At 41.0% G+C, this 17,841-nt stretch overlaps 2 protein-coding genes across 2 annotated transcripts in view; both read left to right on the top strand.

Annotated features, from left to right (window-relative positions):
* Positions 1 to 497: 497 nt before the first annotated feature.
* h2af1al (H2A histone family member 1a like) lies at positions 498 to 1,266 on the top strand. The gene is made up of 2 exons (XM_070829023.1): positions 498 to 544; positions 797 to 1,266. The coding sequence occupies exon 2, from the start codon at positions 804 to 806 to the stop codon at positions 1,218 to 1,220; it is 417 nt and encodes a 138-aa protein (XP_070685124.1). The 5' UTR covers positions 498 to 544; positions 797 to 803; the 3' UTR covers positions 1,221 to 1,266.
* A 1,510-nt stretch (positions 1,267 to 2,776) lies between these two features.
* ppp1r37 (protein phosphatase 1, regulatory subunit 37) overlaps positions 2,777 to 17,841 on the top strand; it is a 40,596-nt gene continuing 25,531 nt past the window's right edge. The window contains exon 1 of the mRNA XM_070829932.1: positions 2,777 to 4,587. Within this exon, the coding sequence (XP_070686033.1) occupies positions 3,834 to 4,587 (754 nt within the window). The 5' untranslated portion in view covers positions 2,777 to 3,833. The remainder of the gene's footprint in view (positions 4,588 to 17,841) is intronic.

Genomic DNA, 17,841 nt, shown 5'->3' with positions numbered 1-17,841 from the left:
TATTTTAGATTTTAATTACTGTGCTCACATCAGTTCAATAGTTTTCTTTTCGTCATACATATACCATACTTACTTGTAAAAGAACAGAAAAGTATCAATTAAAAGTGCTTAATATGAATGGCTCTGTTTAATTAAAATATAATATTATGTAATGTGATTAGTATAAATTGATTTGAGCTATTACTTTACATATTGTTTACACAGGCTTTGTAAGTAACATGTTAATCTGCAAAATAAAAGGCTACTATACCTGTTAAATAAATGTGGTGCAGTAAAAAGTACATTATTCGCCTCTGAAATGTTGTTGCATGGAAGTATAAGGAAGCATATAAAGGAAATAGGGAAATCTGAGAGCTGCAGGTGTTTTTGTACAGTTATTGTGCAACTTTCAGTCTGTGACCCTGTCAGTTGTGGGCGATGAAGGCAGGTCCATGCAGCAGAGGAGGCAGGTGTCAGCAATCAACAAATGACCACCTGACTCATATATAGCAGTGGTCTGTGTGGTGTCACTGCTGAGTTAACTTGAGGGAAGTGCAGAATACTGGTGAGTGTTAATGTGTTTCTGCCTCAAGAGGAGCTGTTTATTCTTAAATTTAAGTGATGCATTACAACATGGTGTTGATTGTGATGTTTAAACATGTTCATTTATCATTATGGCCGGAAATCATGTTAGGCTTTAAACACAGCAGCTGGTTTAATGACTATTCTCTAGTCTGATATAAAAATATATTGGATCTATTTTGAGGCGTCCCTGTAAATCTGTCACTCTAACTATGATCAGTCTTTCTCTCAACAGACCAAAGATGTCTGGCCGTGGGAAGAAAGCTGTGCCCAAAACAAAATCTTCAGTGTCCCGGTCATCCAGAGCAGGGATCACTTTCCCAGTGGGCCGCATCCACAGGCTGCTGAGGAAAGGCAACTATGCTCAACGAATTGGCAACGGCTCTGCAGTGTACCTCTCGGCTGTCCTAGAGTATCTCTGTGCCGAAATCCTGGAGCTGGCAGGAAATGCCAGCCGTGACAACAAGAAGCACCGCATCGCTCCTCGACACATCTTGTTGGCAGTGAAAAATGATGAAGAGCTCAACAAACTGCTGGCAGGTGTCACGATCTCAGATGGTGGCGTCATCCCAAATATCCAGGCCAGTCTTCTCCCCAAAAAAACCAAAGCACCCAAAGATGACAGTTCTGCCAAAGATGTTCAATCTCAAGAGTTCTAATTGTGAATTTATATGTTCCAAATTTTATCATTAAAATGTGTGTTTTAAGCGCTTGTCTTCTACTTGTCACATGTTCGGCAATGGTCTCAGGGAAAATGCTCAATACTTCTAGGGACTTTCATGTGTCTTGGAAAGAGCTGAGCAGGTTTCTGAATGAAGAATTGTGCTTCATAGTCTTTCCTGTAGCCTGGGAAGCTTCATGTTAAGTGACCCTACAGTTCTATATAGTATGTTGTCGTCAAATCTTTTAAACAATGGTCCTGTGACGCTACTGTATACTGGTGTGAATTAAGTCAAACTCTGTCAGCGCTTGTATAATATGTAGACCCCTTAACATCCACACTATTTGGAAAAGGCAACCATGTCACTGAGGTAGAAGACACCAATGCTGTTTACTTGGACATGGCTAAAATTCTGTGCTAAAATCTTGAACGTAGCCTTGGATTGGTCTCACTTCTGTTGGCAGTAAGACATGATGAGCAACCTGAAACTACTACAGGGTTGTGCTCAAGCCAGCGTTCTCAAATATTGTCAGCTAAGATGGCAAAAGACCATAACTGTGATTGTTTAGGTTCACTATTCTGTCAAGCAGTGTTTCTCAGCCCTGGTCCTGGGGCACCCACTGTCCTGCATGTTTTCTCTGCTCCAACACACCTGACTCAAATGAACGGGTCATCAAGCTCTGCAGATAATTCATTTGAATCAGGAAGAGGAAGCAGCTAAACATGCAGGGTGGTGGGTGACCAGGATCAGGCCTGAGAAACACTGAAACCTTAAAATGTTCAAAGATGACAGTAAAGCCACAGCTACTAGATAGTTGGATTTGATTTAATGAAAGGAAATGAGAACTTAAGATTTGTATGCATATAAAACTTACTAGACACTTCAAATCCATACCGTAGATATAGTCAAATATGTAATTTAGCACATTAATTTTAACACACTAAATTCAAAACAAAGTGTATACAGCATGCTAACAGGTGCAACCCCGTATTGTACAAATCTTTAGTTCGAGTTCATTTCGCATTACTACTTTGCAGATAAACAAAGGCATCAGAATCATACAATTTAAAAACTGGTAGGTTTAATTGGCCAAGATCAAGCATTACATTTATTGGAATTTATGCTTTTAAAAAATGAGTCACACAAAACATCTTTTTTCTCTTTAAACATTTCAAAACCTTTTCAGTGCAAATAAAAAGCATGAAATAAAAGGCATTTTCCTTATTCTGCATTCAGTTGGTCAAATAAACATCACTTACAGACTACAGGTATACGGTGCGTATTCTACGACATAATACTTTGTCTTTTAAATGAGTAATTTAATAAATGTAAAATTGAAATCTTTTTATTTTATTTTCAAATTTCCCCTGGCCTGATTATATTTCACTATCACCCAGTACCCAGCCCTGGTTGTATGCTGTTAAACCTTCGAACATTGTCCTGTGTTTTTAAGCTTTTTGTAACACTCCTCAACACTGCGTCTGCTGAACGTGCCCCGCTGGGTAACGACGTGCTGACGTCAGATGTGTGAACAACAAACAGTTGTTGGACTTCAACAAGCTAGCGAATGGTAACGCTGGACAAAAACAGCCTCACCGTGCTTCTCCCGGGTTGGGAGAAACCTGCGAGACCTGTGCGGTCGGAACATCTTTACAATCCCACAATAGGTGGCTGTGTTAGCACCGGCAGGCGTAGCCTCGGCACGCTCTCCTCAACGCTAACGTTAGCCCCCGAAACATGCTCATTGCTCGGAGTGTGACGCCTGTTTTTTTTCTGGCTGCCGCTGGTCGAGGGTTGTGATGCGAGCCGAGCTGCACCACGACAGAGGGTGAGACAAGAGCTAAAATACTGTTCGTGACACAGAAGAATGGACTTTGTCGGGCAGAAACGGACGGGCTCACTTGAAGAAGCAGGCATGCGACCGTACACGGGCCTGGACGTCATTGTTTGGCAACAACTTTAGCAAGCTAGCTGACATTAGCTCGCTCAAATTCATGCAAATGAATCGGTTTGGTGTCGGGCAGTAAGCTCACTTTGCTAGCGTAATGGAGGCACCCTGAGTGACTTGTTCATTGCAATTGACTGCCCTGGTGCTCTTAAATACTGCTGGCAATGTGCTGACGACCAGTGAGCCTCTTTCGGTTCCCATTTGGAGCAATAGGACACGGTTGGCAGAAATTATTAAGTGGTGGTTGCCTCCCTGGGTGATAATTGAGCAAAGTTGACTAGTTTGGCATATAAATTATAGCAGAACCAGTATCTTTTTCTCACTGGTATCACACATTTCCTGTATTGATATTTATATGAAATTGCACTTTAATTAGCTCATTTTTAAGGTTGCGCCAAAGTCACCTGTGATTTGGGGTTTGTGAAAACTATAAATCACCTCCTGTACAACAAACCAGTACAAACTACAGGTTTAATTCTCTGATTGCACTTGAATATAATTTAGTCAAGAAAGGACCAGCATAGGTGCACATCTACGTATATTGTTGTGAGACAAAGGCCAGAGACGGGCTTATCCATGTCAGTAGGTTCCTAGTTACTGTTTAACTAAATGTCTAGGCTGTCTGGCACAGTTAAAGACTGAGTTTCACTGGAAATGAAAACATGAATATCGAAGAGCAGTGTCTAGATTTGTGCAATGTCAAGACAAAAAGCAATGTGGACGATGATCACAACACTACCAACAACACAGATGGGGTCACCCCCCGGATCTCGGAGCTGATGACGGACAGTAACACAGAAAAACAAAGCATTGTTCCCACAGAGGCCTCCGAAACGTACCTGATGCCTCAGCTCACAGACAACCTTCAGGCAGCTGAGGAGGATAACCACCAGGCACAAGACACACTGGAGATTGATGAGGTCAATGGAAATAGAAAGAGCGGTGCCCAAGACACCCCTGCAGTAGTAAATCCCACTGACTTAATCTTTTCTAATGATGAGCAGCACAAGGACAATATTGTGGAGGAGAAAATGAAGGAAGATAAGGACACTGATTCTGCAAAGTTTGTTGCGGAGGAAGGGGACTATGGTGGGGATATGGACATAGGCGTGGATCTGAGTCTCGATGAGAGTGGGGTGTTGGAGGCTGAATCACCAAACGTCAGATCATTCTCAGACAATACTTTAGACTCAGAGTCCACGTCTCAGGATGTCTCAGCCAGCAGCACGGCACAGAGCCTGTCGGATACAAGCCAGACCAGCGGCACAGAAGCTTCTGCCACAGACCAGGCAGGACTGTACCCCTCTGTGGAGGAAGGGGACGATAAACACAAACCAAGTGGCAAAAGAGTGACATTTCCTTCAGATGAGGATATAGTCTCTGGAGCCGTGGAGCCCAAGGACCCCTGGAGACATGGTAATACTGTTTGTCTGTTCCTGCATGTCTGTATGTGTGAATGACTTTCTATTTATTCTGCGGTTCTATTGTGCCTGTGTGAACATGTCAGTTCAACATAGCAGGATTTATCCTCATAGGACTAAACACAGTTCACTCTGTTCAGATTGGGTTTAAAATGTGCCCTGTCATGGTCTTTATTCCGTGTGTAGTCTTAAAACAACATGATTGGTTGATGTATGTTGATACTGATACATGAGAGGGGTGTCGACATGCTGATCTTTGAGACGACTGTTCTTTTGTGTCTTCTACATGGCTCGTCATCTCTTGTACGATGACACTACAGGCTGTGTCGTCCTCAGGCAGCACCTGTGATCCCGCCCCTCTTTCAAACAGAAGTTCATTTCTTAGTCTAAATATCTGTGTTGCGTGCTATATTGTGAGTGGCTCTCTCCACTCCTTGAGGTGTGCCATTTTGCCACAGTAGGTTCCTGTTTGTTCAGAGAAAACATGTCCAAAGGAAGCTCATGCAGGATATGGCACTGCTTTTGTTGTGTTGATATAAGGAACCCAACTACTTTTTCACCTTTAATCATCTTTGTAATACTGTGCATGTTTCTGACAATAGAGGCCATGTGTTAAAGAGAAGATAAAACTTTGATCCCCAGGAGGTAATCTTAGCACAACAGCTGCCCAAACAATAGAGATAGATGGGAACAGGATACAGATAAGTAGAGAAATTAAATACAGATGTATACAAATAATTCAAATTTAGCAAGCAATATACATTATGTCACTCTAAACCAGTGTGCATCGATGTACGTGCAAAACCCAATAGTGTTTTCTGCCGATCCAGATCAAATGACATGGTAGGTCTGTGTTTAGTAGGGTTGATTAGTATTTACGCATGCTTTAGTAAGCATGCATAGTGAATTTAATCAAGCATCATATGTAAAATACTGTAAGTATGATTAGTTGACATATTTTAGTGTATTTTATTGGTTGGTAGTTGTTTTTATTTTATTTTTGTTGAAGTTTTTGCAGCCTAGTTCCTCTTATTCAGTGTTATATGACTTTAGTATACAGTAGTTTAATGTTTAATGCTGTTTTTGGAGGAACTGGTAAGTCATGTATGATCCGACCATAACTCACACGCTCCTTAATCCGGTGTGGACAATGGGCATCATTTATTAAAGAGACTTACAGTGGTAGTGTGACAGCTGGTGTTTGGTCACTGTACTGTGATGGCAGTCAACACAGTCACACAGTTGACTGCAGTCTGAGAAGATGCCAAATTTGTGTTTATTTATTGTTTTATTACACACTGCCAGCCCTACAGCCTCGGTGTCTTTGTGACCTGTGTGATTTTAAGGGTAAGCCAATGAGAGTCCTGTTTTTTTTTCCCCTGATGTATAAAACCAAAAATGTAGGCCAGGCCAAGGCAAGGGTCAGTGATGCGAGATGTTCAGATGGGGGAGGGGGAGCAGACAGACGCATGAAAGCAGTAAGGTTAATATGCACAAACAATGCAGCCTCGTGTTCAGCTGATTATACATTATTCTATTAACACCCAGAGCCACCACTCAGTATGTATATGTGTATGTAATATGTAATTATCCATTACATATTTAGCAACACGTAACTGTAAAATATACTCTGTGCCAGTCTGTATCAGTTTGGAGTGCCTTCACACTGCACCTGCCGGGCAGCCAGTCTGATAGTAAATTGGACGTGAAATATCTTTAGCCAAACTCCACGGGGGCAAAGTCCAACCCAGCTAGCCAAGATTTCTGGGGCCTTATGAAACACATGGTGCCGGGAACAGTCAAGTATCTAGATGACTGTAGTGTGGGCTCAGAATATTTATCACAGGACATTTATCCTGTATAGTTTATTTACCTTCCAAAGGTCCAGCTGATTGTGCCGTTGATATAGAGATAGACAGACAGGTGATGGCAGAGAATCATGTGATTCAGACTGTTCTGTTTTTAATGTAGGCAAAGATTAAACACTGTGGTGCATTTATTAGAACATTTTTCAGTTCAGTGGATCAGACGAACAGTCATTCTTTAAAAAAAAAAATCTCTTTTGATCTGATAGAATTAGTTGTGATTAGATCAGCCTGAAGTAATTTACTTTTATCATCTTAATGTTTCGAAACATCTCAGTACATGCTCACTAGTACTGCTTCTTCTCGTTGGTTGGTGAATTGTGTTAGCTCGCTTCCAGACCATTTCATTTTGAGCTTTTCTTTCTTTACGTTCTCGGTTGAGTTCATTGACAGCACTTTCCTGGGTTTGAAATACAAGCATGGAGTTATGGGATGTGATAATCCCTCAAGAAAATGGCAACAAGCATGGATGAGATTGACAAAGCTACACAGGTCGTTGTAATGTGACTTAGAAAATAACTTGTAAATCAGCTTATTTCTTTGTTCGACCACTTTTAGTAAGCGGCACTGCAGCGTCTGTGTCAACTGCAAATTTTGCGAATGAGGGTGTGTTGTTTCAGTACTGGTGAGAGATGAAATCTCAGTTAGAGTAACAGATTAAAGTTTGTCAGATGCCAAAACACTTTATAAAAGTTTAGAATACTCACAAGCGTGATTTTACAGCTAGCGACAATTTTATCTTTCATCACAACAATCACAAAGTAACCAGTAGTAATGCGCAATATATATATATATATATATATATATATAGTTAAATATATTGTGGAAAAAGCTAAACATCTCTGGTGATCTTGATGTATCACTATCTGCTACCTGATTACTTTTAAATATATTAATGTTTTTTAATCAAGCTTAAGCTGTAATGGTTGTTTGAATTTGTCTTTTAAAAGGTTAGGTTAAATGTTAATAAGCTACTTTAAATAGTGTGATAACCTCTTTCTTCCTAAAACTTTAAAGTTCACCTGGATATATTTTCCTTTGTCCTGCTTCTGCCATCTACTTTGAGGACACACTCACACATAGGACAGACATCTCTAAGAGTGTGTGTGTGTCTGAGGCAAAGTCCAGGAAATGAAATGTATCTGAATCTCCTCTCCAAGGCTCTTCATGCTTCGTTAAGAGCACTATGCCACGTTAGATCCTCAGTCCGCCCTGGCCCTTTATCTGCTGATCTAGTGTCAGGTTCTCTGGGTTCCTGTGTTCTGTCTTCTGTCATAAACACAAAAGTGAAGTGAGTCTGAGCTCATAGGGCCGGGAGCTTCATCCATGCACAGTATGACTTACTGCTTGAAGAGCAGAGGGAAGAATTTGTTAGATGAGTATTGAATGTACACAAAGCAACATGTATCTGGTTCATTAACTGTCACAAGATGAGCTGAGCTGGAGTTAAATTCATGGAGTCCAGAAAGCTGCCATTGAAAATAAAGAGTTACATTTCTTCCTCGGCACTCTCGTTTTTCCAGTTTTGACGGCGGCCAGTTTCATGGTATCCGCTTGCATGCAATGTGTGAGGCTAGAATTTATACAAAAAACAGTAGCAGTGCTACGTGGTACTATTTGTCATACTGTACTCAAGAGTTTAGATTTGAAGACGTCTTCTTAAACAACATAAGGGAAGTAGTAAAATATGTCAGTGCCATTTTGGTCCGAGTTAGATAATATCATTCCTAGAGCTTTTTCGTCCCCTCTACCCTGTCGAGACTTGAGGGACGCTTGTTCTTTCCCTCCAGGCCTGAGCAAATACTGCATCATATCCTGAGATTCCTGAACTTCCCAACATGCTGCGTTGCTTCCCCTACTCCCTTGACTTCTCCTCCCCTGTTTCTCCTCTCCAGTCAGTCTACGTGTAGCTCAGGCTTTTATCAGCAAAGCATATCATTACAGACGCACTGGATCATACTGGAAGCATGTGTTAAATCATATATTTTATTAGCCGCTGCAAAAACTCTTAAATGCAGAGAGATTGTTTTTGTCAAGTCATGATGCAATATAGGATTTTACGGCATCTGAATAATTACAGTGCTACAACTAGAGTACTACAGCTGTATTGTAATACAGCTTTGTGTACAAATAAGTTTAAACGGACTACTTGCAGTGCAGACAATTCCTCCACATGTTTATCCTGCAGGTGACCAATGTCTTTGGCCTACGTGCAGCTCCGTCTCATGTCATCAGACCCAAGGCCCACTTGGCACCAGTTTGTTAGAGGCTCTGTGACCCATGAAATGTTATGTGCTGTGGCTGTGGACCAAGTTACATACTGATAAGCAAAGCTTTCAGCTTACAAAATGGACAAAGGCTTTGAAAACCTAGAAGTTAGTTCAGCTTGTGCTAGAGGCAGACAGGTACTGGAATTTCTTGGCCTGTATGGGCAGTAGAGAAAAAGACAACAACATCATCTAACCAAGCCATGGCATATTTGATCATTGGACAAAGTGTTGACAGTGTTTTATATCCTCTAATAAAGGTAAAATGTCTTTTACCTTTTTATGTTCGCAAAGAACACATCATGCATTTGGTCATGAGTTTCTGTCGGTCCGCAGTTTACCTCCACATATTATTCAATCAGCCAAATATTTTTTGAGGTTATTCATAATTTTTGAAAAACCTGCTTTATTGACTATTTTATACATTAATTTACTGCTGCCTCCTCACTCTTCTTTACCAAGCAATTGCAGCAGCAAGTCACCAGCAACTTCTTCAGTTTGGCATCACAGAGTAAAAGGCATTTCCACCAATCAGCAATGCTAAAGACAAGCTTTACCTGCTGTTACAGGCTACGTTTTGGCTTTTGTCCTGGTTCAAATACTGATATTCATAAAAAAGTTTGGTCCCATTTTGAACCAGCAGATTAATTCCATACTCGATATGTTATGATCTACTTAAGTTACGCTCAGTACGACATGAATGAATCTTTGTCTCTGTTATCTTCGCCTGCATCTTCACTGTAAGTGAGCTGATGTTAACAGGTGTTGTGTTGCAGTCTGTTTTCCCATCAGATAGTGTTTCCCTCAGCAGTGCCCTCCACAGTTGGGTTTAGGTTTAGCTTAGGTTATGGTCGGGCTAAGCAGAGAGCGCCTGGCAAAGATCTACGCTGTACTGAATCAAGTTTTCTAGTTCTCTTGCAGGTTATTACTATGAGTATTCTCTATCTCTGGGCATTGTTATCTTTGTAATATTAATGGTAGTTTTAGAGCTGATTTTGGTTTAAAGAACATCATAGCATACCTTCTTTTTGATTTACTAACTTTACTTGTGTACTTAAATGTAGCTGTATAATCTATGATAATATCTGACCAGGACTTGGCATTCAAATCAAGTAAAGCTTGATTGGTACATCCCTTCCTATCAGCAGCCCATGTGTTGCAAAGTATTGTAAACACTGGTGTCAGTTAGATAAACTGTGTAATGATGACATTCTTTACAAATTGCAGTTTTTCTGTGTTGGGATATTTTTTCTCCAACCAATAATACATGCTGATGATATGATAATACCTGCAGATAATATCAGCCCTTTGGGCTAGCTCTAGTTTGTGCATTCATATATTATGCATTTCTGCCTGTTTGTACTATACAGGCTGCACCTTGAAGTCATGAAAATATGAGAAGGAAGTGCATCTGTCGGTATCTTTGTGAGAAAGCCTGCCCTTTAACCTTGTGTCTATCTGCACTGTTGCCTTAAACCATGGTAATTTTTACTAGCAAAGCTGGGAGTTGATAGCAAATGTAGAATAGACATACTACATATCAGCTTCAGTTTTTATGTCCTCATCAAATAGAAATTCCTTGTTCTCTTATTACTCCTGAGAAGGCTCAAAGTGACAAATATTACCCCCTTTCTCTACACAAATGCCCCCTCTTTTAAAAATAGAGCATACAACTGTTGTTCACTCATAATGTCACTTTCCATCTGGTCCGGCAGCTTTCTCTCTCTCTCTGTCAGATGCTGGCCTGGTTTCATGTGGGAGATGGTTTAAAATGGCTGCTCTGTTTTGTTTTTTTTTTCGTTTTTTTTAACCGTCATCATAGTTCATCATACCAAGAGGGAGGCTACTGTTGATCCACAGAGGTCATGTCTTACACAGGATGTCAATGTTGTATGAGTGCAACAACATGCAGGCCAGTTGAGGACTGGTGTTTTGTGGCAAGCCTGGGGCTTGCAGGTGTTGTAATTTTGTCAGATTCTGCCCCAGTCTAACCCAAGTGCTGTCTGTTAATTATTGATCTGCACACAGATTCTTGGAATAGATTCCAGAGTCTTTGCATAATTACACTCCTGCAGAGTATTGCCATTGAGCCACATTATTACAAGCCATCAAATAGACTTTGTTCACTTTTTGCTGTTGCCCTTGTGCAGACCTGTGCTGGTACAGTATGATTTAAGTTGTGTAAATGGGCTTAGGTGAGAATATAAACAAAAGTTTTACATTTCTCTTTTTGTTGTGTCTACTGACTGCTGCCGTCTTGTCATCCAAACACATATCAGCAGCAGCACAGTCCCTGCCTTTCTGCCCCACCTCTGACCAGCCATGCAGCCAGCTGTCATGTGTGAATGACACTGCTGTCACCGTCCACAGCACAGCAGTGTGAAATAGTAGGGAACGGGACTGGAGACTGGGAGAGGGGGCTATTTTGAACACTGGCACTTGCACGTTAAGTAGGAACTGGCAACACTTCTGTGTTCCACCACCACCAACACACGTCTATCGAGATTCTCTGGACGTTTGCCCAAAGGCTTTGCATGTTTTTTTCATACATTGTTGTCATGTGCAAACTGTCTCTCAAAATGTAAGTCATATTTTTATTTTAGTCCACACTGAGCCAGCTGAATTTCAAAATATTATGTTTTCAGGTCATTGCCCATTCATGCTTGAGTTATTAAACAGCAGGACTGACAAAACTCATCTTCTTTATCCTTCTTTACCTTTTTGTCTGCTTCATTTATTTCAGTGAGGGTAGGCAAATCACCTCTCTGTTTAATCCAAAAAAGTTCAACATTAACACAAAATCCCCAAAACGCAACACCGCACAAAAAAATCTTCCAAAAATACATACAGTCACATAAACACCTCTCTATAAGAGTTTCAACAAAATCTGAACATATTAACCTTCATGAAAGTAGTAGTAAACCTAATAAACTGGCAAGTGAGTGTGTGTCTTTGTTTTCCTAATATTCACTTATACTCTTCTGAGGTAAAACCACCACTGTGTTAAACACAAGCTTAAAATATAGACAGAAAGAAGACTTGAATGGTTTCAGTCAATACAGCAACAAATAACCCAAAGACTGCTGAGGATGTTGAAGCACAGTGGATTAAACTCCAAAGCACTGCTAGTTGGACACGGTCTACCGCATGTCACTACGTGCTCTGTGTCCAGTCTTACCTTCTGGGGCACCTTTTTTGAACTGCTGGTTGGGAATAATTTCCTTTTAAAGCATTTAACCTGTCAACACTGGTTTCTTGGTCGTTGTCTTTCATTACAGAGCTTTTTATCTTAATAAATATTTTTGTAAATGACCAATTAAAGGTGACTTATCACTTTCAGAGACCTTACTCTTTTTATCCTTTAAGAATTTAACTTTCCCTCCTATCAGTGTGCTAATCCCTCCAGAGGATTGGTCGTCAGTTGTTGTAGGGCAGTATTAGCAGCTACATAACAATTTGTCCAAGTATAGGCCTAAACTAGGTCAGTCAACAGGCTACCTTTTCCAACCACAATCCTCTCTCTCTCTCTCTCTCGTTTTCTTTTTTTTTCCTTTTTTAAGATTGTTTTTCAGGCATTTTTTGCCTTGCCTTGACATGAAACAATGAGAGGGAGAGAAGAATGAACTGTAACAGAGGTCGCCGAGTGAAATCGGGCCAGCAACAGTGGCCATGTGGCATGTGCTGTAACAAGGTGCTCAAATTGTTCTGTGACTTCACTTTATTCTGTGCTGAAACCCCTGCTGTCCATGCAGCTCCAGATGTGTGACAGCAGACAGCAGGTCAGGTGTTTATCCGCAGTAAGTTGACTCAGGCTGGTACAGTCCTCACCTCGTCCCAGTCACTGGAAAGTACAGAGTTTGCTGTCTCATTCTCAACTAGAGAAACCAGACTGCGGACGAGTCAAACAGAGGAAATTCAAGACATAATGCAGGTTGTACGTTTTCAAAGGAATTCTCTATTTGCGCCAAGTCTCTCAGTCGTCTGTCTCTGCAAATAGTGTTGTCCCTTCCTCTTCACATGCGCAAACACATGACTTTGGTTGTTTCCTCCTTGTGGTTGGAGTAAGGCGAGAAAGCACAGGGCCTGTAGACTGTGTTTGCACTTTGTGTTTTTTGTCCACTAGACAAAGAATAAGAGGGACTGATGAAGGTACAAGGATGGCAGGATGACAAGTAAAAAGACAGATTTTGACCTGTACAGAAATTTGCCTTCTCAACAGTTCAGATAACCTGTTCATCCTTGATTCTGTCTAGCAAACAGCATCTCTGAAATGATCAGTTATTGTGCAAACACGGAGCAGGAGCTGACGTTGGATGATGGGTGTCTACATTATTTCAGCGCCTTCATTTGACAGCAGCTTCTGGGTAGGTGAGGTGCCAGCTCATTTTCAACACTTTGGAAGATGAGAATCACATGTTTTTACAAGCCCTAGTTTGGCTTTGAATATCAAGTGTGTTTAAAGAACGTCATAGGAACATTGTTAAGGTCTTAACATGTTCTTTCAGATCAAAAAGTTTGGTGAAAGAGAACTATCATCCATCCATCCATCCATTATCTATACTGCTTATCCGTCAAGGTCGCGGGGGAGCCGGAGCCAGAGAATTATCAGTGTCGCCCAATTTCTTTGTAACTTTTCAGATCTAGCAAACATGCTGCAGGTCATGGTCCTTTTTGTAGAAATTGTCTCTGTGTGAATTGGTTCAAAAACTGGGCAGAACTCTACTATTTCTTTTGCTTGTTTTTTTTTTTTAACTAAACCATTATACAAACTAGGAAATGCCACAACCTTTTACATGTTTTCTGTAGCCTGTTAATGCTGTTTTATTATGTAGCTTCTTGCCCTTCCTTTGAAATGTAGCTGCTCTGAAAAAACATTTACAATGGACAAGTAACTAAAAGTTCCCATATTGAGCCTTGCAGGTGAAGTTAACCGTTTCGCAAGCAGTCGGTCCACTCATCTGTCTCAGTAAAATCAGCACAAACCGAGTCTGGTACTCAAGCCCACGCTCACACTGTGGGCACTCTGTGGGTCGATCTGTTCTGACCTTTTGTGGGCGCTGGTATAGACTTTGACTGCAGCAATGTTATGATGTTGTGCAGTGACAAAGGAGAGAAGAAGCCTTGTGTTTTTAGCTGCCGCATATAATAATGGTTCATGTTTGATCAGTTGCCATACTTGAATGGCAAGAGGCTTGTTGGGCAGCATTAATTGAAAATGCAAAATAGATAACACAATGTTACATTGGTTTGAGTAGTTGATATGAGATTTTGTGAGCATTTAATTAGGTTGCATTATTTAGCAGGTTAAGCAGTTCAGAAACTGGAAGGATGTTGTATTGACTTGCATTATACTCAAAGGTGTTGCCCACGAAGTTGGTTTCTATGTAATGTATTCATATTGAGATTAACCTTAACCTTAGATATGGCATTTGAAGTCATTACTCTACTCTACTCTGCCTGCCTGCCATTATTGAAGTAAAATGACATGTTAATTTTTTTCACTGATATCCTTGACCTCACCCGGGGTTTTATACAGTTAAGGTGTGGAAGTGAAGTAGCAGGTTTCAGGCAACTGAACATCTGCTCTCATTCAATGCCTGACTGTTTAGAAAGCTGTGACATACTCTAAGTACTGCTCCCTCCTCTCAACATATGTGCCTGTACTTGTTGCAGCTCTGCCAGTTGAAGTAAGTGATTTATAATTTATGGCAGGTATGCCTCCCTTGTTGCCAGCACTTTTTCCTCGCCCCAAGATACCAATCCAACAGGCTGTATGCTGTAGCACAGATGCAGAAGAGTCATAGTTTCGTAATGTAGAATTGAAACAGACACAGTTTATTGAACATAGTAAAGGGAAAAATGTTTTTTTTATACATTTGTTATAATCATGAGGCGCTAGTTAGGGGACCACCACAACAAACTAGATTGTATCAAACTAATTTCCAGATCTCCTGTCATGACGGGACCATCTAGACTTGATTGCATTGACTTCCTTGTGACGACCTTCAGCTCCATCCAAATCCTGAGGGAGTATGTGAGGGTTATAAATGAGAAAAACAGTTTGGAGAGTTATTGTATGATAGTGATCAGTTTAATTCACTTGTTTCCACATAAAGAGAGTTTTTGAATCATTTCAGTGTATTACTTTGACATGTTAGTTGGATGACTGTCTTTGCTCCACTTAATCTGCACCAGCAAGATAATAGTGGTCAAGAACTCATCCACAGTGTTTTTTTGCTCACAAGCTCAGCGATGGCGGCAGCAGCAAGTGACCTAGTGTGTGTTGTTGCACAGCAGATAGTGGCCAACAACAATAACAAGGAGAAAAGGGGCATGCTGCCTGTTAGTGTCAATTAGCAGATTCACTGAGTCAAAGCAGGCTCTCTTTTGTCTTTCTCCTGTACTGTCCCAATCCAAGGTGCCTTTTAAAGCAGCTGCCCTTCCCTTTATTCTTTCTTTCATTCTTCAGTACAACATGAAGAGCAGGTTTTTGTCTGTCAAAGGGATGGTCAGGGCAAATGTAAGATGGTGCAGTGCAACAAAGGAAATGTTTGCTTGGCTTTAAACTGTTGAAATTTCATCTGAACTCTGACCACCCTGTGCTGACTGACTCCTGAGTTTGAGCATGTGAGACTGTAGCTAGACCCTCCTAATCTGATTGACAGGGATATATTCAGTGAGCAGTTGTTCACCTCGTTAGCTAAGTGTCTTGTCTCTCAGAAGAAGAGGTGGATTTAGTAGTTCTTTGCACACTCTGCATTCAGACTTATTTCTGCATATCATTACTGCTCTACTTCCTCTAAGACTGGTTTTCAAATATGTTGGTTGGAGCAGTCATTTACCCTCCCTTTCTCCCCCTTCTGAGTACCTCCTCATCGCCACTCCCTCCGTACATGCACCAGCAGCACTGGAGGGAGTGCAGTAAAACAAAGACGGAGCAAGCACAAACGAGGCGATAGCTGTAGCTCTGCTCTTAATGATCCTGCAGGGCTGAAGCTCTTATCTCCAACTTCTATTTAACACCAATCATTTGACTCCCAGTCAGCTCTCTGTTAATGGTTTTCCTTTTTATTTGTCTCCTTTTCACCATTTCCTACTTTCCCATACTCCATAGATTTTTTGCAGCGGTGTTTAATTCCATACACGGTGTTCATTGCTTTGCGATACAATAGTGAGTAGATTATTTTTCATTAAAACAAATATAACCATGTTCTTTTTGTGTTCGGTGTCCGTCTCGCTCACCTCACCTTCTCTTTCTCTAATTAATGAGTTTTGTGTGAAAATGCTGTGTAGTAAGCATGGGACCCTCCTGGCCTCCACCCCCTACCCTGAAACCCCACCTTTCCCTCAGGAAGTGTTTACACACACTCTTGCTCCACAGCGACTTGGCACAATAACACTTTTCCAAGGACACAGTGTTCACTGGAACGCACAAACTGTGCTGTACAAATTTACAAGACTCGCACACACTGGTAGCAGAGTCATTTAGGCTAAATCCACAGTTCTGTGTCCAGATACCTTTGCAGCTAATGCACAAATATAAATTCGGATTAATTGAGTGTCATATAATTACAACTGTTCTACAAACGAAAGCCTGGAAGCTGGCGTGGATGATTGAAACCACCACAGCAAGTTATTAACATGTTTTTTCAATTATAGAGCGACTTCACACCAAAGATGCAGAGTTGAAGGAGGTGGAAGACTCAGAGAATAAGTCAAAGATTATGTCTAAAAGAAACCCATCCAATTACGTAAAAAGTGGGACCATCACTTTTGTTAGACCAAAGTGTCTGAACAGGCCCCAACCCTAAAGTGTAGCTGTGTAGATATAAACCTAAAATGTCTATGTGTCTTAATTTCCAAGTCATGCAGGAGTATTAACAGTTGAGGCCAGGGTCAAAATGCATAAATAATGCATGCACACAAAAACTATTCATACGCTATTTCCCGCTCATAAACTAGCAGTAGGAACATGTAATGTAATTGATGTAATGAAGATAATGAAAGGCTCTCCTAGTACAAACGTGAACTCTGCCCTGTTTTTAACAGCAGTGCTGTGCTGCAAGTGGCTGTTGGCCACATTTTAGAGCAGCAATTAGTGTGAGGAAATTTTTTTTTAGGGTGGAGAATTTGTTAATGCTTTTGAGTGAAGTGAGCGAAGCTCCCATCTAACACAAAAATCCAGGATTCGATTCCTGGTAGCAAAACCACTGGTTTAGTCATGTGGTCAGCAACCAACATTAGCCTTGTTCGCAGGTTTGAAGCCTGAAAAGGGTTCTCATCTTAGTCGCTTCTCCTGTGATTCCTACTGGTTGGTCAGGTCTGAAGAGTGGAGGGTGGAACTGGAGGGGTTGGCATGAACCTCCGACACCTCACGCCCTCAGTGCTGGCAGCACACAGTTGGCAGTGACAAGGAGGACGGCACTGCATGAGCAATTAACATTCTGATCTCACGTCGAGTGAAATTTTGCTCTCTCTGACAGATGTGTTTATATGTGAACATCTGATTAATGGTAAATCTAAGACCATTTATGACAAACTTTACGAGGAAAAATCAGACGTGTGCTTGTGTGCACTCTTTCACAATCATTTAAAGTTATCAAATAGAACCAAGTGAATGCATACTTCTATAAATCTGATGTAGAGAGCATGTATTGAACTTGCATTGAATTTTACGCATCTTGTTACTAAATGTAGCACTCAGAATATCCTAATCTTACCAGCTTTGGTCAGACTTGCATGGCTGCTCATGCAGGTTTTTAACTGCCTCTTTGTCCCACCAGCAGGTTATTCACTCTGACCTGTGCTTATGCAAACATACAGACATACAGATTCAACCACCTAAATGTAGACACTGCTGGTGCTGCTGCAGTTCAGGCCTACAGGACGATGTCCTATACCTTATCAATGTTAGCAGGTTGTCATGTGACTAGGCAATTACTGAAACTATCTTTACAAAAGAGAAAGATTTTGTTATTTTTACATTTTTAGTAATGCTAGTTAGTCCAGTCTGCTCAGTCACTACCTTGTACAGATGGGAGCGTAATGAACTGGAGAGTGGAAGTTAAATTGATGGGGGACACAGTGGGGGACAAAGAGGAGAGAAGATGGAGGCGA

The sequence above is a fragment of the Pempheris klunzingeri genome, chromosome 4 (genome assembly GCF_042242105.1).
Source record: "Pempheris klunzingeri isolate RE-2024b chromosome 4, fPemKlu1.hap1, whole genome shotgun sequence".
Classification (NCBI taxonomy): domain Eukaryota; kingdom Metazoa; phylum Chordata; class Actinopteri; order Acropomatiformes; family Pempheridae; genus Pempheris; species Pempheris klunzingeri.
This window is presented reverse-complemented; position numbering and strand designations above follow the sequence as displayed.

Coding starts and splice junctions, on each gene's coding strand:
- h2af1al (XM_070829023.1), top strand. CDS start 804: ATGTCTGGCCGTGGGAAGAAAGCTGTGCCCAAAACAAAATCTTCAGTG.